Genomic DNA, 22127 nt, shown 5'->3' on the forward strand with positions numbered 1-22127 from the left:
TCCATATATGTTCATGTTTTTTAAGAAAGATATTATGCTAAATAAAATGAGGCCTAACACTAATAAGAAATACAAAAAAGTCAACAAAAATGGCCTATTCCATAACTAACTATCAACATTTTCCTCCTGGCATTTAAGTATTCGATTTCATTTCTGAATTATTATGTTAATCAGTATAAGATCCACGGGCTATGGAGTGAGGACAAAATAAATGTGATAGGACTGCTCAAACCGAATATTAAGCGGTAAAGAAAATTATTTCTTGCATTGGAGTGGATTTAGCAGTTGAAATTGTTAAAAAAAGACAAATGTGTGAAGAAGCTATGTGAGTTGTGTTGTGTTTACTTTGTGTGCGACACCGTACACACACCTGTCCTGCCAGCTGATGCCAGGTTGTTGTCTCTCACTGCAGGACTGACGGTCAGTCCGGCGCCACTGTGTCATGACCTCAGAGGCGCCCAGACTCATGAAGAGAAAACACAAAGCTCTCCACACGTCGTAATTTCGCAATGGTTATATTGTGTGTGGTGATAATGAGCATTTTCTTTTTATTTGTTTGTTTGGTGTGGTTTTATTGGCAAATATGTATTTCTTTTTTTTTTTTTTACTGAGAGGGGATTAAAAAATGATTTGTTTCAGTTTCATCATTGGACATTGCAGATTATCCCCACACATTGTGAATTTGGAAAATTTGACCGAGACACAGATTTTAAATGTGCTGTAATTAATGACTGCTTTCCATATTCAGACAGTTCCTATTTTAAGGACATTTCACTTTTTTAAAGCAAAATATATGACCACACAGGACAGTGATGATACATGAGAGCATGCATCTGACTTCAAAATGAATTTCAAATTGTTTGTGGAAATGCCTGGATAACAGTTTATCATCTGAAATGACTGAACCAATTAGAAGATATCACTGTTATTTAGTGCTACTAACTAAAATAAATTAGTCTTTTTGCTAAAATAGATATATTACAGCATTATGTGAAAAGACTACAGTATACTGAGTGTTTCATGCATAAAGAAATGTTATTGTTGTTTTTTAAAAAGCATTTCCAGTAGTGATTTTAATTGCAAATAACCTTAATGCTCTTACATTGATCATTTGACTGATTTTTCTTCCTCCACTTCTACCTTTTTCCAGTGAAGGAGAGAAGCAGGGTAAGTGTTGGTTAGAGCACTTTCACGGTTTTGTCCAATGACCTGTCTTAAATTAGCTATGGGGGCTGGATGCTCCCTCCCTGCACTGACAGAAGGAGGAGCCTGTGCCTGTCACTGTCTACTGTTTCATTATTACCTGCACAGCCCTGCAGCATTCACCACACTCTCTGCGGCCACACAGAAACCGAGACGCTCAGGACAGATCCGGGCCCCCAGTCATCACAAAAAACTTTTCTTTTTTTATATTTTTGCCTCATTCAGGACAGTGATCTGATTGCCACAGCTGACTTGTTGAATACATTTGCAAGGCAACTAGCAGGGGACATGGCTGGTTGTCTGCAATTTCTGAAGGAGTTGGCGTTTTTGAGATGCCTGCTTGCAACTTTTTTTCTCAGCTTCAGTTTAGAATCAGTTAATGCAGAACCTTTTGATCCGGCTCACCTATTTTACCACAAGTCTGGACCTAATGAAGATGATATCATCATTGCCAACAATGGGATCAGGGTACCATTTGGGAGGTCTGTGTTTCTGGACCCTGTGAATGATCTGGTGACAGAAGCGCAGCCAGGTGACCGCTGCCACATTACAGTTCTGGACAATGACCCGTTGTCCCAGAAACCTGGGATGTTGACCCCGAAAAAGTTCCCCTGTTCATTTGGACCAGATGAAGTGAAATACACTCATTTTGGATCTCGAAGTCCCAGCAAGGATCGTGTGAAGCTGCAACTTCGGTACGACTCCCACACAGACACGGTCATCGTCCCTTTCATGCTGGAGGCGGAGGTGGTTTTCCAGCAGCTTGAAATCCTCACCAGGAATATGCCTCTCAATGTTGAAAAGCTCAATGGAGACAGCAACCCCATTGACAAAAAAGCTCTGGAGTTTTCTTATGAGGATGGCGTTACACAGTGTAAGATTGCCACTCTGGTTGGCGCTGGCGGTCTCCCCAGGTATGGCACTCTGTTGAATAACCCCTCCAATGGTCAAATGGTTGACTGTGATGAGTTTGTGAAACAAGGCATCCGCTATAAACACAATGCTGAAACCAAGTCACCAAACAGAGATTATATCCCGATGATGGTTGAGCTGCAGGATAATGATGGCAACACAATAATGCAGGAACACTTTCAGATGATGGTCAGAATCAAAGAAGGTGCTGAGAATAGTGCTCCAAAACCCAGCTTTGTGGCAATGATGATGATGGAGGTTGATCAGTTTGTGATGACGGCCATTACAAATGATATGCTCGCTGCCGAAGATGTTGAGTCCGATCCAGATGATCTAATCTTCAATATTACTGCACCACTAAATCCTCAGCAGGGTTATATCATCAGTACAGATGACCAAAACCTTCCAATCACTTCGTTTTATCAGAGAGACATCAGAGATCTTAAAATAGCATACAAGCCTCCTGCCGAAGACTCAGAGCAGGAGAGGATTTTCCAGCTCGAGTTTGAAATTGTAGATACTGATGGTTCTGTATCGGATACATTTGCTTTTATGATTGTGGTGAAGCCTATGAATACCTTGGCTCCAGTCGCGACCAAAAATACAGGGCAGCTATTGTTTGAAGGGCAATCCCGAGCTCTCTCCAGCTCCCAGAATTTGGAGATTAGTGATGAGGATAACCTGGAAGATGTGAAAATCACAGTTGTAGACGGTTTGAAGCATGGGCAGCTTACTGTGCTCGGCACACGCAAGAAATTCTTTACACCCGCAGACCTAGACGCCGGCATTGTTGTGTACCAGCATGACGGCAGTGACACGTACAGCGACAACATTATTTTTAGAATGACTGATGGCCGTAATGAAGTGGAATTTTTGTTCCCCATCACTATTGCTCCCACTGATGATGAGCCTCCTATTATTAACGCCAACACAGGCCTGGTTCTGTTCAAGAATGAAATTATGCAGATCTCCCCTTTCATCCTGAGTGCCTCAGATATTGATTCAGAAGACTCCACTATTAAGTTTGTCATGGAAGCGCCGTACTCCACTGTAGGGGAACTCCTGCTGAGACAAGTCGAGCCCCCTTCCGATCCGTCTCTCTGGAAATTCAGCGAGACAGATGAGATGTTTGAGCAGGTGGTGACTGAATGGTTTCAGCAGGATATTCTGGATGGAAAGCTATTTTATCGTCACATTGGACCCCATAGCACCACAACTGTGGTTGATCATTTTGTCTTCCGGGTACAAGATGATAATGACCCTCCTAATCAATCTGGTGAACATATGTTCACCATCAAAATCCACCCTGTTGATGATCTGCCGCCAGAGCTTTTAACAGGCACCACTCTTCACATGACAGTCCAGGAGTATGAGCTCACATACTTTAGGAAGAAATTTTTGTGTTATACTGATCTCGATTCAGACGACAGAGACCTGAAATATACCATCACAAAGCCTCCAACCGATACTGATGAGAACAATCCAGTCCCCTTGGGTGAAATCGTATTGACTGACAGCCCTGATACTGTAATTACAGAGTTTACTCAAGCCCAGGTTAATCACCACAAAGTAGCTTACAAGCCCCCGGACCAGGAACTGGGCATCACTCCAAAAGTGGCTCAGTTCACATTCATTGTGGAGGACACAGCTGGAAACACAGCAGATGGACTCTTCACCATTTTCCTACAGCCAGTTGACAACAAGCCCCCTATTATCACCAATACAGGCTTCAGTTTGATGGAAAGAAGTACATATATTATTACCAGGAAGGAGCTCCATGCCACTGATACAGATACAGATGATGAAAATATAATTTTCACAGTGACGCAGATTCCTCGGTATGGGCTGCTGCAGTATTTAGGAATCGACATGCCAAACGGTGAAACATTTGTGCTTGAGGACATTGCAAATGGCCGCTTAACGTACATTCATGGAGGTGAGGAGTCACTCAATGATTTAATCAAAATTACTGTAAGTGACGGTTTCCATGAGGTTCCTATTAGCATAAAGATCACCATTGATCCCGTTGATGATGAAGTTCCAACAATTATGCTCCCGACCGGTGTGCTCGGAGCCTCTATCGACGTGTTGGAAAATGGAGCGACAGAGATTACAAGCAATGTCATTCAGGGCCGTGATGAAGACACAGATGACCTCATGCTCACTTTCATTGTTGAGGAACCTCCGCGACTTGGTGAAATTCTTGTTAACGGTGCTCCCACTGAGAGATTCACCCAAGAGGACATCATTAACGGGGTTGTGGTGTACGCTCACACGTCCGGTGAAATTGGTCCGATTAAAGAACACGACTCCTTCAACCTCACTCTTTCTGACATGTCAGAGCAGTGGGTCATTGGGGGCAACAAGGTCCAAGGTGTGACAGTTCATGTCACCATTCTTCCTGTTGATAGTATTCCACCTGTTATCAGCGTCACAGGGCAATTTGTTGTACAGGAAGGGGAGAAGAATGTCATTACTCCTGGCCATATTCAAGCTGAGGATGTTGACACCAACAACGATGAAATACTGTGCACCATCATTGTCCAGCCAACATCTGGCTATGTGGAGAACATATCTCCAGCCACTGGTTCTGAGAAATCCAGAGCTGGGACAGCTATCACTGCGTTCACTATCAAAGACATCGCTCTTGGTCATATCTACTATGTCCAAAGCATTCACAAAGGGGTTGAACCTATAGAAGATCGATTCACCTTTCGCTGCTCTGATGGTATCAACTTCTCCGAACGCCACTTCTTCCCCATTGTCATCATTCCAACCAATGACGAGAAGCCTGAAATTTATATTCGAGAGTTTATGGTGATGGAGGGCATGAGTCTGGTCATTGACACACCAATTCTAAATGCTGCTGATGCTGACATCCCTGGAGATGAGCTGCACTTTGAGATCATTAAAAACCCCAAGCATGGTACAATACTCCAACAGCTCAGCACTGGCACCATCCCTGTAGAGAGGTTCAGCTTGGAGCAGATCAAAGAAGCATCTAATATTGTCTATGAGCATGATGACTCGGAGACAAAAGAGGACAGCTTCGAGATCAGAATATCTGATGGGAAACACAAAGTGGATAAAACAATTCTCATCATGGTCATTCCTGTTGATGATGAGACCCCAAGGATGGCAATAAATGATGGCCTTGATGTTGAGATTGGAGAGACAAAAGTCATCAGCAACAGTGTTTTGAAGGCGACAGATCTTGACTCTGAAGACAAAGAACTAACCTATGTTGTGCGATATGGCCCTGGCCAAGGTTACCTTCAACGCATCAGCAAATATGGTGATGTTTTAGGAAATATCACCCTAGGAATGAATTTCACACAAGACGAAATTGACAAACAACTGATCCAGTATGTACACACCGGCCAAGAGGGGATCCGCGATTTGCTGAAATTTGACGTCACTGACGGAATCAATCCACTGATTGACCGCTACTTTTACATCACCATCGGAAGCATCGACATGGTTTTTCCTGATGTTGTCAACAAAGGTGTCACACTCAAAGAAGGGGGAAAAGTCACTCTCACCACAGACCTCCTGAGCACCTCTGACATCAACAGTCCCGATGAATACCTCAGCTTTAGCATCACTAGGGCACCTAGCAGAGGTCACTTAGAGTGTACTGACTATCCAGGTGTTCCCATTTCCACCTTCACTCAACTGCAGCTTGCTGGCAACAAGATCTATTACATCCACACATCTGACGACGAGATGAAAATGGACAGCTTTGAGTTTGAAGTGACAGATGGTTACAATCCTGTCTTCAGAACCTTCAGAGTGTCCATCACCGATGTAGACAATAAGAAACCTGTTTTGACTATAAGCAAACTATATGTAGAGGAGGGGGAAACCAAGCTCATCACACCATTCGAGTTGACAGCTGAGGATAGAGACACTCCAGACCGCTTATTGCGCTTCATAATCACCCAGGTACCAGTGCACGGCCAGCTCCTCTTCAACAACACCCAGCCAATAACAACCTTTACCAAGCAGGACCTAAATGAGAACCTCATCAGTTATAAGCATGATGGCACTGAGAGCCAGGAAGACAGCTTCTCCTTCACAGTCACAGATGGCACCCATAATGATTTTTACGTCTATCCCAACACTTTGTATGAAACTCGAAAGCCCCAAATGATGACCATACATATCAATACGGTGGACAATGGCGTGCCACAGATTGTGGTGAACAAAGCTGCAGCCTCATTGAAAGTCCTTCAAACGGGACACCTGGGATTCCTCATCACCAGCAAGGTGCTTCGATCAGAGGATCGAGACAGTCCCCAGAAGGTCCTGAAGTACATTGTGTCTGGGGCTCCTCTGCATGGCTTCCTGATGAACTCTGCACAGGGAAATGACAGCATCAAGACCTTCTCTCAAGGTGAGCCAAGAGCACATTGTTGATTTTATTTAAAAGCTTTCAAAAGGCAACCTGCAGAAATCACATTTAGTTCAATGTGCCCTTTTTATTGTGGGTGCATGGGTTCACACTCACCTCTATTAGTTTGACCAGAAAGGAGCTCTTCGTGGCTAAAACTGGTCACAAAGCTAATTAATGTTATGACATTTAAAAAAAAAAATTTGTTTAAATATTATTCTTATTGCAAAGAGTAATGATATGTGATTGTGAATTATAATATTTTTTTCTATATGGATGTCACAAATGATTTGATTGTGTTGAGCAGTTTTGAATGTGTGAAAACACCTGTGGGCCCTGTCACTTTATATGCAGCCTAAGGGTTGTAACTCAAACCTTGTAAAAACGGTTCAGTCACAGTTAATTCAGCTAACACAGTCTTTCTATATTTATCATACCAACAGCTGATATTGATGACATGAAGATCTGTTACGTGCTTTTGGATGGGAGTAACGCCACCAGTGATATCTTCTACTTCACGGTTGAAGACAACGGTAGGAACTTTGTAATATTTCAATACTTGTAGACAGTGGCACTAAAGTGAGGCCCATTATGACGGATGAAACCCTGGCCTGAAGGTTTTTCTGCTTTTTAATGGCTGCTTAAAGTTTAAACTTCCTGCTCCCTTTCAATCACCCAAGTGTTTGCATCACAAAGACTTAAGGCAGTTGGCCATGACTGACACCCAGTTCAGAGGCACCATCACTGCTCGCCCCACTGGAAGGGGTTGCAGGTTTAGAGGATGGGGGTCAAAGGGGACTTAAGCCAAATACTCCCTGTGCTTCAGTAAAAATGAAAGACTACCATATGCTCTAATCTTCATTGTTAATGAACAATAGGTTCCTTTCCCTCAGGGTCCTCTTCAAACCTTTTTAAATGTCACATATCATCATCTGCTTGGAGTGATGTTGTGAAATGTGTATAGATGTGTAAAGAAAGATATTCAGTTAGTTCATACTTTCTTCCTGTAATCAGCTTCAAAAATATGTTTTCTTTTGGCTTTCTTAATAGTCGTCATTGGCTACTCGTATGTAAGAAGTGAAAAGAGACCTGGTTTTCCCAGCTTTATGATATGAACTTCTCCAAAGATAAAGGCTGTGTTGTTATTGTACAGTCTACAGGTGATCTAACCCTGGTGATTTAAAGGTTGTGGAAGGCAATTCTTATGTTTAGATGCTGAGAGCAGAGAAAGTTGATTTCATCAGCACAAAACATTTTGAAGTGGTCAAGCTCAATTTGAATATTCCCTGCAGAGCATAGCAGCTGAGAACCACTTTAACAGTAGAATAGTAGATATTTAATTCTTATTATTGTCAAACTTTAGTAATAAAATGTATATACTTACATTATATATCGCAATTCAAATGTATGAATTTAGAAAATGTGTTCAAATATACCCCCAAAAGATTACCCAGCTTTTGTGATTATATCATAGACACAAAAAAAAATCATTCATAGACTGCAATGTTTTAACTATTACTCAAAACACTTCTAAAAGCAATTTTTAGAATAAACAAAATAACATGTTGTATTCAAATTAGGTGAATCATATGTTCAGAGCTCAGGTTTTTTTAATTCTCAGCTGAGGCCACTCCCAATGCTCAAGTTTTTATTGTTTTTAGTAGCTGTGTATTTTCGGAATGCTGCATCTCCTTACAAGATGGGCCTCACCCACAATATCTGGTACAGATAATATTTAAACAATCAATGTGTTTTATTTTAACAAACCTTGCAAAATAAATCAAACATGTGTGGCACAAAGATAATAAAGACATGCTGTTTAATACATAAATTCTTTGGTTTAACACTCATAATAAGTCCTTGAAATGCTCACCGGTGTAACAAATATAGCAAATGCAAAGCAATAAAATGTGAGCAGGTTGGCCTGCGCTATTTAAGCGTTGTCTATAAAGTGCAAAACAAGATTTGGTAATGTAATCAATGCTGCAGGAAAAGCTTAGTCTATAATTATGCTGCATTGAGAGGCTACAGTGGTGATGAAACCACTGCCAGGTCAGTTGAGAAGGAAAAGATGTGAGTTTGTCCAAATGATGTTCTTTGTGCCAGCAGAGTGTCTGTAATTACCTCTTTTTGCCAGACTGTTAGAGCTGTAGTTGGTAATTTATTTTTTTTAACAACTACTACAAACCAAAACAAAACAAAATTGATACAAGATTGTATCAATTTTCAGATTAATATTTCCCACAGTTGTGAGTTCATGAGGTGTCTGGAGTGCTTTGCTGCAGGAAGGGGACACATGAGCTTCAATTAGCTCACTGGTCTTTCTTCTGTTTGCTTACCCACTTTGTTTAAGCTCCCGGGCTTCTCAGCTGAGCCAGGTGCAGCCGTGCATGCTGGGACCTAAAACAAAACCAAGTTTCTGCATGACCACAGTTCACTCAAGAACAGGACACCACTGTTTCCTGTTTAACTCACAACATTTGTACAATTATTCTGCGCACATCAATGCGCAAAAACGAAATACTGGTTTGTGCTCACTTGAATTCTCACCGTAGCACAAGAATACAATCACGAGCTCAATTGCCTGCATCCACATCTGGGAGAAGATTAAACCGATAACAGATTAAAAAGACGGATGAGCAAAGCAATGAATCACTGAGCCAGAGTGTTGAAGAGGAGACACCTGGGGGAGGGGGGCAATATCCTGGACATGTAGGGGCATGTGAGTGGAGTGCATGCTGATGGTCAGACTATCTGCTAATAAATCTAGGAGAAGTCTGGGTGGGAGAAACACAACTCGGGTCAGTAGAGATTTGCACTAAATGTGATTGATTTAAACTCCCTCCTCATAAAGCAAACGGTTTTCATTTGAAAAGTGGTATCACTGAATGAATGTTTCCATCGAAAATTGAAATGGAAATTTGCTCTAAGAATACAGTATGCTTAAAATAATAATAATAGAAAAAAAATCAAAGACATGGCTACTTTAAGTTCATTCCTGTATTAAAGTGTTTTACACATTTGTTGTTTCCAAACAGAACAAAGGCCTCATTTTCTCATCAGCGTTCACTTTAAGTATTAATATTGAACTAGAAAACCACATTGTTTGAGAATATTATGATTTTCAAAAAAGTACTTTACATTTTTTAAGACTACTTTGGGGTCTACCCTTCAGATGGAGCATTGGCCCAAGTTTCTCATCAGATGCACTAAAATAGGAAGCATCTCAAGGGGTCTTAGCAGCCTTTAAAAGATACCTGCCACTACATGTCACTGCAAGGATGCGTCTTCACAAGTAGGTCAGGAATACACATCTGAACCATTGACAGATCTTCATGAAGAAGTGTAGCAGTTTGGCATACTTGTACAATCGTGATCCGCTCAAATTTTGTCCGCATACAAGAACATGTGTTGTTATAAGTATCTGGAGATACGGTGCATTAAGATCCTTAACAAGAATTTTAACATATTGTGTCTGTGTGGATGAGTGACCAGTGTGGGGGATGGGATTTTGGACATGGGATGTCTCACCACAAGGCCTGGGTGCTGTAAGTGTGCAAGATTTGTGTCCAGAGGCTGAGAATGATTGCTTATTGGACCTGCTGACCAGTGGTTCAACTCTAAGTGTGAGAATGAAGTTAGTATCGCTGCTATTGTATGTTATTGCTGCTATTGTCCCCATTTGTACTAAATGAAGTCAAATAAGATGAAAGGGGAAACATTTGCTATAGATGTGTATCTCAAAAATCTGAAACATTATTAAATCAGTCAACATTTTATGACATTTACTACAAATAAGCAGAAATATTATGAAGTTTTTTCCTGATGACTATTTTGATTGTTTTTGCTAAATTCTCATGAAACAACTGTGAAAAGAAGTTTTTTACAAGATCAGCAAGATCCTTATTTTTATAAAGCACTGCCGAAGTGTTTGGAAGCCCAGTTGGTTTTGAGAGCAGCCTGCAGCTCATGTTTGTTGTGGCTTTATTGGCTCTCGTCTTCCTCTGGACTCTTCACATGGCTCAAGTGAGGCAAGTTGGACTAGAACATTACACAGTCCACTCTCTTCCAACCTCCTAAATGAGCTGTGTTTGATAATCCGTTTTACTTTGTGGCTGATGGCTACTCATTGTGTAACATTTCCCTGCCACATTTGAGTTCAACTTCCCAGAAACATGATTTTTTCCTATGTCAAACTGTCAAGTCAGCAGTCATTTTTGTGATTGCACAAAAGATTCATAAAATAGATACAGCAGAAATAGTCATTTACTGAAATGAGATTAGGATATTATATTTTTCAAAAATGTTTCAAAACATTCATTATATAAATCAATTCTGTAATATTTTGCTTGGTAACCTGTAAAGATAGCCCTCGATGTTGGAATAACTTATCTTAGCTTGAATACTAAAAGCCATGTTTTTTGCTTTAACATCATCCCAACACTTTGCAAGAAGACAGAACAAGATAGCTTGTTTCCGAGAGTAAAAAAAAAAAAAAGTTGTATAATATTCTGTATAGGATGTATCTGGGAGATCTCAAGTGTGGCCGTCTGCTTCATTAATGTGACACTGACACATTCTTGCAGTGCAGCTGGAGTACCATACTTAACCCTCTGGTATAACGATGTGGCAATGACCTCAGACGTGAACTTTTGTTTATGTTGGGCCATTTTTTGTCTCTGCAGGCAATTTCTAGTGGAGACGTATTGCCATGTAAAGTGACCAGGTTAGAAACTCCCTGCAGCCATTCAAAGAGAGGTATACTGAAGCAATAAATACTTGCTTAGACAAGTGGATACACAGCTCCCATATATTATTGTCCATCCAGCATAGGTCCAGGAAGTTAGATGCAATGACTGATGCCTAATAGTTTTAATCTTAAGAGAAGTGAATTGTTTATATTTCAGCTCCCAAAGTTTGGATTTTACTGGTCTTCAATAAAAGTGCTTTCGTTTATCTGCACTCTTTATTAACTATAAAATATTCTTTTCACAAAAGCTGTTCTTTTCACTGTGACATTTGTTGCAGCAAAAATATAATCTTTCAGATCTGCAACGAGATCATCGACCCGGGTAGTTTTAGTGTTATGTGATCATTCAGCGTCGGGGAGAGGAATGCACTTCCTCGGAGACTCTTGACTCCAGAGCCACAGACAGAGCAGGGCCTGGAAGTGAAGTGGTATCCCACGCAGACAGGTGTGTACGTGAGAGGAAAGGCTCCAGGGGGATCCCCTTTCAAAGCCTGTGGTCACCCCGCTCCCTGCCCTGCAGAAATCCAACCCAATCTCAGATAGCCTGATAACCCAAAGATTTCCACGCTGGGGGGTGCCGGGTCTGGAGGGGCATCCCCCAAGAGGGCGCAACGATACTAAAGTAGAAGACAAAAGGGGGGATTAAGGAGAAAAGCACAACAAATAGATAATAGGAAGAGAACTATGTATATATTTTGTCATGTTTCTTCAGTACAGTGTGCGTGCTTGTACAGTAGAACTGCATGCGAGCCGACATGACCATGTTATACCCCGACTTCCTAAGTGTGTTTTGGGATCTTACATGTCATTCATGTCAACAGTCCCCAAAAGATTTACTGACTAGTGGTGCCACTGTCGGGCCCCTGGAGAGGCCTCTCAGCCCTCCTCCACCCCAGTTCTCACTTTCCTTCATCTATAAACCCTTCAGGTTATTGCTATTCTTTTTCTTTAAAATGTGCAACCTTTTCCCTCCATTTTTCTCTTCTCAGGTTCTCCCATATCCCTTTCAATGATCTATCAAATAACTATCTAAAATACTGTTCCCTTCTTCTATTTTCTTCTTTTTATCCCCAATATTGATTTATGGTGGTTTGGGATCTGCAGGGGTGGGGACCTATGATGTACGACCACAGCGGTTATTATTATCTGCTCTCATATGGCAAAGCTGTTGCTGCCACTAGCCAAGCTGTCATTGAGTTACTTGTGCTCTGTTCCTTGTCCTTCTTTATTTTTTAACCACACAAGTGACGTCACTGCAAGAGTGCAAATGTTGGTTTGATGGCTTTTGTCTACAAACACATTCAAAGAGAACAGCATTAGGGTTCATATGGACACTTGTGTTGTCAAAATATGCAGTGTTAGAATTGTTTGATGAAAAGTGAAGTCATATTGTCCTTCCATCGTTCTATACCTCTTTCCATAGTTCAGGTTTGGGGGCTGCTGGAGCCAGCAAGGAATCGGGGAATGCAGAATGCACTCTGAACAGGGCACCACAGGACAAACACAGAGAAGAATACAATACAATACAATACAATACAATACAATACAATACAATACAATACAATACAATAGATCTCATTGACTTTATTCAGAAATTACATTTCAAAACAGTAATCTAAAAGTCTAAAAATGTACATAAGGAACTGTCAAAACAGGGGCGTCATGGTTTGATTTGTAGAGCGGTGATCTCCCAATCGGAAGGTTGCAGGTTTGATTCACATCTCCACCTGTCTACATGCCGAAGTGCCTTAGCGCAAGACACTGAACCCCAAACTCCCAGTGGAGTGACAGCGCCTTGCATTGGTGTGTAAATGTGTGAGTGAATGGGTGAATGTGATGAACGATGTAAAGCGCTTTGGGGTTGCTCACGCAGCTGAAAGGCACTATATAAGTGAAGTCTAACAAAACATTTATAAAACACTCTTCTCCTTTTTGCCGTTACTATTTCAAACGTTTGGTGTATACGATAGTTTTAACATCAGAAAGGAACTGAAAAGGTAAACATCACTTTGTGTATGATAAAAACATATTATCATTGTGGCACTTCAATCAGAGCAATGAGCTTTACACATTTTTTTTTCTTCAGTTTGGCAGACTAAATAACGTTTGCATGACCTGCCATTCTCGCATCATCACTCCTGCATACGCTTTGGTGAAACATAATATTTTTCACCTGTCACATTTGTTATGCTATTGGATTTCCTTAAATGCTACAAGCATGTGTGTCGCCAAGCCAAGTGTTGCAAGTAAGAGGATGTAACTCCTGGATGTAGAATATTTGTAACATCCTGTAAAGATAGTCTCAGCAATGTGAAACACGTGCTGCAACTGTCTGAAGGGAATGATTACAGATATTAATACATTATATTGTGCAGCACCAACAAAATAATTCCTGGAAACCACAAGAGGGATCTAGACTAATCCCTTATAATGTCATTTAAAAAAAAAATCTGTTCATAAGTTAGTCCGTTTCACTTTTTAATTTTTTTATTTTTTGCTTTAACACAAACATTCAATTTCTGTGTAAGTTATCGAGTTAATATCGGTGGTATTTAAATTGCGAGCATAGCTGCCTTGAAACCCCACAGTATTTATACGAACAGGATGATTGATGAGGAAACACAATAATGGTGATGCTTGTCACTTGATGAGGATATTCTTAGATAGTTGCTCTTCCTTGCATCATGCGGATGGACGTCAAAGCCTCACATCGACCTTCCTCACCAATGATATCTCCGGACTGACCCACTATCCTGCTGCATCTATGTATGGTGCCGGCAGCGCTGCTGTGTAAATAAAAGCTTGTGAAGAATGTGCTGTCAAAGGACGCATGTGCTGGGTGAAGTCTGAGGCTGTAATGTCTCGTATGTTACTTTCCCTATCATTGCAGTTTGTGTTTACACTTTTGTGAAAACATTGTATGTTCACTTACGTGCTGGTCTCGGTCAGACCCGAGAAAGAAAAAACATTACCATACTTCTTTGTTATTCCTTTGCTCCAGTGTCAGCAGTCAGCGTTAATCATGTTGAAACGAATTTGTTAAATAGCTGCTAACAGGGTCATTTAGAATTATATGTGCCCTATAAAGCTTTTCATCCCAGCGGAAATTATGATGATTGTCAGTTTGAAAAGTTAGAGGAAATGTGAGCTGAGCCAAGCAGCTACAGCTCAGATTAGATTGATAGTCCGTCTAATATAGTACGAGTGTCATAAAAACTTTGCCATCTGTCATATTTAAAATCATGTCAGACAACTTCTGCACCGATAGTTATATTTTTCCTGGCCATTTTTATTGTTTGTCTTCTATTTCAAGTAAAGCTTGACCCTTTTCACCTTCCTTCAGAGCCCCGTATCAATGTTACACAGCGAAGTCTAGCCTCCTGATGGGTTCTTGATTTACCGAGACCCATGTCATCTCCGACCTCAGTGTCTGACAACATGTACAAAAGAAGTCAGAGGAGGAAGATTACCAACTCTTACACTGTTAGGAACAATATAGAGGCAGGCAGGGAGGCACGCCATGGTGGCAGATCTGGCCCACCCAGACTGTGGCCTGCTGTCCCTCTCAGTTGTTCTTCTTCTGAGCGAACAATGCCGACACAGGGAGGAAGGGGACCGAAGAGGGGGAGGAAGGTTTGTGCAGTACAGCTGTCACTCTCCTCCACATAATCTGGCGGGAAGGGAGGTTTTGGGGCAACGGTACAAAGACTGAGCTAAATCTTTGATGTTACCAAAAAAAACCCAGCTCTGCTTGTTTTTCCTCCTCTTGAGAATGTTTCTTGGAGAGGGTGTGTGTGTGTGTGTGTGTGTGTGTGTGTAAATTGTGACTGATATTATTCATGATGGAAAACCAGACGGGGAATTCCAGTGCATGAGCCGAAAAAACAATATGAAAGAACCATTGTAAACAACAAGGACGGGAGTAATTCTAGACAAAAGTAACCATGTGAACTGCTTGTACAGCGAAGTACGAGCACCTGTTGACCACACAGTGCAAAAACCCCACAGACCAGGCAGAGCACTCAGTTATCTGTAATGTAGCTTTGCAGTCATTCGTTCAGAGGATGTTTTTGTCCATTTATCAAGACCTATATTGTCAGTTTGAAGGTCATTTTAAAAATTGCTGTTGAACAAAATGTATATTGTACAGAATGACAAGATACAAAGATGGATGGATGGATGGATGAAAAGTTTTTGGCAAAGTTGTCACATTTGCTTTAACACGTCATATTATGCCTGCTTAGAGCTCATATTAAAAGATGAGGATTGAAAAAAGTTGCATATACGTCTAATATTCTGTCCTTTTTTTCCTAAACGTGCAGGTTATTCTGCGCAATATATTGCAGCAGCCTACGTGTGGCTGTGTTCTTGTCCCATTCATAATAACCACATTGTTTCCTTGTAGGAGCACAGAAACCCAAAGCTGTCCGATTGCTCGATGCCAAAACAGAAGCAGCTTTTTGTCTTGGCCGTGTTCATTTGATAATCCTTGATGATAGCCACTGACTAAGCTTCTCCACATATCAGCTACAAATGGGGCCGGCTGCCAGGACACACTTTCTCCAGCACAGAAACTATCTGATAGTTGAAGTTTGTCAAGGCTGATTGGTCTCAGTAACTGTACATGAGGCTGGAATGAAGGCATTTTCAGGGGTCAACATAGGTTTGATTCTTTCATTAGTGCAAATTGAAAACATGATTATCATAGGATAGGTACTTTCATTCAGCTGTTTAATTTTGCAGAATACAGCAAGCCTGTCAGTTTTGTAAAGCTTTTTAGCATATGCATTCACACTTGAGGAATATGTGGCGAGCAGAAACAGACATGATGCGTGTTTCCTGTATTTTTAGCCATGACTGTGGGAAACCTGAGCAGTGAGCATGGCTGAGGCTGACTTTGCTCACCAGACTTGGCCGCTCCAGGTTGACCGCCCTCACAGTAGGAGTGGTTTCATTCATTGTACACGATGAGTAAGAAGTACTCCAACTTCTTGAACTTGTCTATAGCCTTTTTTAAGGAAGGAAAGGGAAAAGGTTTTCTGTTTACAATTATATCATAATTTTTTCCAGGTAATTGATTCCATTAGACATACAATGCGATGCAAGCGTTATTCCTGAATATCCACTTCTTGTTATCAGCTCCATCTCAACATGCTTTTGCCTTTTGGTGGAGTGCGGTTGGTCACCGGCTCAGTTTGGCTTTGTTGTTGACATGTGGGTTTGAGGAAGTGGCCCCCGTCCCCCCCTGAATGCCCACACTCAGCCCCCTAGTGTTTTCATTCTCCCCAGTCACATAGCATAAAGAGTGCAGCCGCTTTCTTTTTCACTGAGGCAAATCACAGCTCAACGCTGGTTTATTGTGAAGACAAGCAGAGGTTCCCTTTCTCTCTGTGCACTGTGCATCTTCGAGCTCACCTTTATATTTCGTCTTCTTTGGGACCTCAAAAATTAACAACAAAGAGCTTTTGTCCTGTTAAATTTGTAAACATTTCCTCTCTTCCATGAAGTTCCTTCAGTCCTCCAAGTCATCTTAGAGTCAGGTCATCAGGGCCACTATCAGTGTGACCAGCCGTGCAAAACTAAAGGCAGCCGGCCCCTCCGTAACCTCCCCTGATCCACAGAATCCACTGAGCCTGACCCATTTCACATCATGAGTCACAGGTCACCGGGCTCATCACACTGAAGGAAGCGACACTAGGCCGCTGCACTGCTGCTCTTAAAAAAACATTCAGATTATGGCACAGAACCCAGCAACTTGAATGTCTCTGAAGTGGTCAGTATCAGCCTGAGATCAAAAACTGAAGTGACAGTCAGAGGGATTACGTGAGTCATGAGATAGTGTGGATTAAGGATTGGGTCAATACTGGTGGATCAGAGCTGGACGACTTTAAATGCTTCTTGTTAAAGAGTTCAATTTTACTCGGACACATCTCTTTCAAAGAATCTGATAGACAGTGCTGAACCCAGCTGATCAAAACCATTTTTATACCAGAGTAATTCATTCACAACACAAGTTAAATATATAAAGAGTTAGTTTAGAAAACGTGTCACACTTTGCTCCGGTTCTGAAAAATAAATAAATCAGATGGCTCTCTATATACTCATAACACATGCTCATGCTGAAGCTACATCCAGGAAAGCAACAAGGCTTGCATATGATTAACTGAGGCCAATTCATAAAATATTTGTATGTTTGTTTTTTTTACATTCATCCTCACCCTGCTGAGCACTGGGATTGTGATGGAACAAGTAAAGAAAGTTTCTCTTTACACGTTCACATATGCTTGCTCAAGGTGGATTGTTGGGACTGTGTTGGGAGAGTTTTGATATTTTTTTGTAATGGAAAATGTGGTGAGATGGTTTAATACATACAAAACAAATGAAACAATGGAACAGAAAGAAGTGGTGATTGGAAATCAAAAGAAATTTAAAGAAAGGCAGCTCTCCCGGAGGCACAGTGAAGTGGGGTTTAGGGAAGCCCTGGTATTAAGTTATCGTGTTTCCAGTCCAAAATTAAAAAGCCCCTTTGATTCCTCTTATCCTTGAGCCTCCAGCGGATTGCAGTTTATATGCCTCAGTGAGTCTTAATATGAACAAAATAGATTATTGTGAACTAAAGAGTTTCAAATGAATCGCTGGCATGTCATGTTTCTCCTTCTCTGTCTCTCCTAGGTGGAAATAAGCTAAAGCCTCAGCCATTCAGGCTTAACTGGGCCTGGATCTCTTTGGAGAGGGAGTACTACTTAGTGGATGAGGATGCCAAATTCCTGGAGGTGACGCTGAAACGCAGGGGCTACCTGGGAGAAACCTCCTTCGTCAGTGAGTGTTCAGCCATATAACGCCTGGCTTATTAATATAATGTAATTGCTGATTTTTTTTCTCCCCCCATTCATGTTTGTAACAATCTACCTGCAGAATACTTCTCTTTCCTGCCTCTCATAAATTGATATAAAGCATGATCGCATTACCCTTAAACTGACATTTTAACAATGAAACATTGGCGCCTAAGTCCGTCTCGTTACTTTTTATTGTGTTATTCATCTGCCATTTTAAAGGCCAGACCCATAATAAAACATGAACATGCCCTTATATTTAAAATATAATTCATATTTCCTTTTTGAGGCAGCAGGTTGTCCTCAGGTCCCCCCTCCCCCTTACTAACAATACAGCCTGTCCCTGAAGGTGCAAATCTTCTCATCGTCTCGTTTGACTGCTACCACATTTCCTCCCAAAGTGGTTCAATTGACAGCACTTATAACCTTTCCCCGCAAAGGTCACGTTGAAATGTCAACATGCTCGCCTGCTTGGCTGCATCACACCCTTGCATGCAAACGATTTATAACTGCACCTGTTACTATCCACGCTAATAATGAACATGCTCAAGGAATGCGAAATGCAAAAGTTCCAGATGCAAACTTTCTCCCTGAAATAATTTTTTCTTTTAATCACAAATACATCACTTAACCTGGATCTACAGCTGATGTACACTCACTGGATTTTAATAATGAGCCTCTGCTTTACACTGTTGATTGGAATTGTTATGGCCGGCTTGTATATCGTAGCAAATGAAGAAACAATACATGGTCTAAAATAGAAAGAACATTTTGCTCAATCGCAATTGAATTAGTAAATACTGTATAGACTAACTGTATAGACTAACTGTATAGACTAACTGTATAGACGCTGAACATAAAGAGCTGGAGACCCAGCAGGACAGCATGTTGCTGTGGGTGGCCCAGATACAATCTTCCTTTCACTAAAGCTCAAACCGCTTGCCTTCCTTTCCACTCAGGTATTGCTACCAAGGATGGCACGGCCGAAGCAGAAAAGGACTTCCGTGGTAAATCCCAGAAACAGGTCCAGTTTAACCCGGGCCAGACCACAGCCACCTGGAAGGTGAAAATCTTCACAGACCAGGAGTTTGAGACTTCAGAAACCTTCGAGATACAACTGTCAGACCCTGTCATGGCGGTGCTGGAGTTTCCCGACACAGCAACAGTGGAGATTGTGGATCCTGGAGATGGTAGGAATTGGGTAGTTTCAATCTTTTGAAAAAGGTCTTACAATTAAATGTTGTTTTGATTTTTCAAATGCTATTCAAATGACACTGATCAGTGTTTTTGTTTTCAATACAGAATCGACCGTCTTCATTCCTCAAGCAGAATATAAAATAGAGGAGGATGTTGGAGAGCTGTTGGTACCAGTTCGCCGATCAGGAGATGCCAGTCAGGAACTCATGGTAGTTTGTTACACTCAGCAAGGTGAGACGAGTCTGTATTGAAACTACGTGCAACAAGACAAACTGAGTATGAGCATTCCTATAACGAATATGAAAGCTTTCTGTATGAATAGAAGTTAAACGTATCGCCTCTCCTCCTCTTGCTCCCATTACTCCTCAGCCTCGGCCACTGGCACCATACCGAGCTCCGTGCTGTCCTACTCTGATTACATCACCCGGCCGGAGGACCACAACAGTGTGCTGCTCTTTGACAAGGACGAGAGAGAGAAGCTGTGCCGCATCATCATCATTGACGACTCCCTGTACGAGGAGGAGGAGAGCTTCAATGTCAGTCTCAGTATGCCCATGGGGGGCCTGGTGGGCGCCAACTACCCATCAGCCAAAGTCACTATTTTGGCGGACAGCGATGATGGTGAGCAATTATTCACCTGTGAACCAAAATCACCTGCAGCGTTAAATGATCAGGGTATGTTCTGCTATAGTGGCAGTCAGATCTGCGTTTAGACACATGGACAAGTCCAATGATGAAGGAGCCACTTGAAATAGAAGTAATTAAACACATTTCATTTTAGTTTCAAGCCTGTTTTAAAGTTTTGAATCTACAAACACGTCACCAATCAACAAGTGCAGGAAGTGTGAAATCTTATATCATTACTTTTGAGCTTTAAGGAACAAAAAAAGGAAAGTGAAGTGATGTGTCATCATTAGGTCCTTCTCATTTAGGACATGTTAACGATGTGCATTGTATGTTATAATAACAATTATAGTTATTATAACTATTTACATTTTTGTTAATATTATTCATATTAATTAAAAAAAATTATAAAACAACCTTTTTTCCCTGCTAATTAACACTAAAGTCTTTTCATAATTATATGTTTTGGGTTGTTTTTTTCAATTGGGCTTGTTTTGTTAAGATTATTTAGTGTTAATGTGCACATATTTCTTTACATCTTGATTTATTTTCAAAATGGTAAAAAAAGTGAAAACCCATCCTGGGAAAAGGTGTCATGTCTGGGTTGTTAGGATATAACAGCTACTTCGGACACTTAGATAATTTGTGTTGTTTTCAGGAGGACTAAATTAGTTCAGGCTTAATGAGGTGCTCCTTCAGTAAACAGGAGTTTAATGAAATAAAAACATTGAAATGGCATCAGAGGGTGATGGCAACTCTGCAGCACAAGACCTGTGACAAATGTAATTACTAAAGAGCTGATTTAGTAATGATAATAATAATAATAATAATAATAATAATAATAATAATAATAATAATAATAATAATAATAATAATAATAATAATAATAATAATAATAATACATTTTATTTGTATAGCGCTTTTAGAAACGGTCAAAATCCGCAAGCATAAAATGGTAAAATAAAACTTTGACTTAGATTAAAATTGTTGTTTTAATCACTTACTTTTTAAAGTTTGACGATACAGTAGCATATTATTCCAAGACGTGGCAAGTGCAACCATAAAGAACCTAATGTTCTTTATGGTGCCCTTAAAGAACCTAATGTTCTGTTATTTTCTGACACATATTTACTAAACCAATGGACTCCCATTCTTCCTAAAGCTGTATTTGTCTCTGGCCTTTGACTAGTATTTATAGATAAAGATAAAAATACAAGTTTAAGAAGAGGAGAACCGTATGTGATAGTTACTGAGCTACAGAAGCTGGCAGGTGTGTGTGATCCTGTTGCTTCGGTTCCCTTTGATGCCCTGCCTTTCCATTTCGGTATCCGTGTGCCATTAATCCACCGGAGTTGCACAGACAGCAGCATGTTCACCGCAGTAACCCAAACAAAAGCCCTGGATGCTGCGCTTGCCTCAGTGGCTCGACAGTATATTCAGATTCATTGTCTTTACTGGTTCTCACATAATCTGTTCACTTATCTACCCAACTCTGTCCATTTTGGACATTACATATGAGGTAACAATGGACAGGTGCTGAGTGGAAAAATGGCAACCTCTGTTGACGTTATCTCTCAGATGAAAGGATTTGTGCTCCTCCAGCAACCACCAGTCTTCATTGGCATTCAGGGGAGTTCGGGGGGAAACAGAGGGCATCCTTTTGTCTGCAGGGACCAAAAGGCAGGTGGTGGAGAGACGGGGCCTATTGTGGCACAAATTCAAATGACTGGCATGTTTTTCTTCTCTGGTAGACTACACAAACTGCAGAATCTCACAACTTAAGTGTGAACAAGGTTTTAAAATCCAACAACTAAAAGTCTCTCATTTGACAGATCATTTGCTTAATTTTTTTTCCTCTTCCTGTCTTCATTTTAGGACCATTAATGTCTTTTTATGGTGCTATTTGCCACACTTTGTCACAGTACAACTGAACTTTATGGAAATAATAACCAGCATACATTCCCGAACATGTGAAAGAAGAAGTGAAGACTCTTGTGGGTCTTCTTCTTGGTGGGTCTCGAAGTAACACCACCCCATAAATCTGGTTCAGTGTCTGTATGTATATGTTTGTCTGCGTGCGTGTGTGTGTGTGTGGTAAACCCATCTGTCTGCATGAGTAAACCTGTGGTCTGGACTCTTGCCAGTGTCGGGCCTCCATTGTTACTGTATTCGTCTAACTCTTCTTTCCACTGATCTTAAGGCTGCCATGTTGGCA

At 41.0% G+C, this 22127-nt stretch overlaps 1 protein-coding gene across 1 annotated transcript in view; it reads left to right on the top strand.

Annotated features, from left to right (window-relative positions):
- The first annotated feature begins 1351 nt into the window (after window positions 1-1351).
- frem3 (Fras1 related extracellular matrix 3) overlaps window positions 1352-22127 on the top strand; it is a 31242-nt gene continuing 10466 nt past the window's right edge. Inside the window, exons 1-6 of the mRNA XM_080520479.1 lie at window positions 1352-6511; window positions 6952-7041; window positions 17931-18077; window positions 19051-19281; window positions 19394-19519; window positions 19658-19909. Of these exons, the coding sequence (XP_080376605.1) occupies window positions 1492-6511; window positions 6952-7041; window positions 17931-18077; window positions 19051-19281; window positions 19394-19519; window positions 19658-19909 (5866 nt within the window). The 5' untranslated portion in view covers window positions 1352-1491. The remainder of the gene's footprint in view (window positions 6512-6951; window positions 7042-17930; window positions 18078-19050; window positions 19282-19393; window positions 19520-19657; window positions 19910-22127) is intronic.

Source organism: Blennius ocellaris (genome assembly GCF_963422515.1).
Source record: "Blennius ocellaris genome assembly, chromosome: 3".
Classification (NCBI taxonomy): Eukaryota; Metazoa; Chordata; class Actinopteri; order Blenniiformes; family Blenniidae; genus Blennius; species Blennius ocellaris.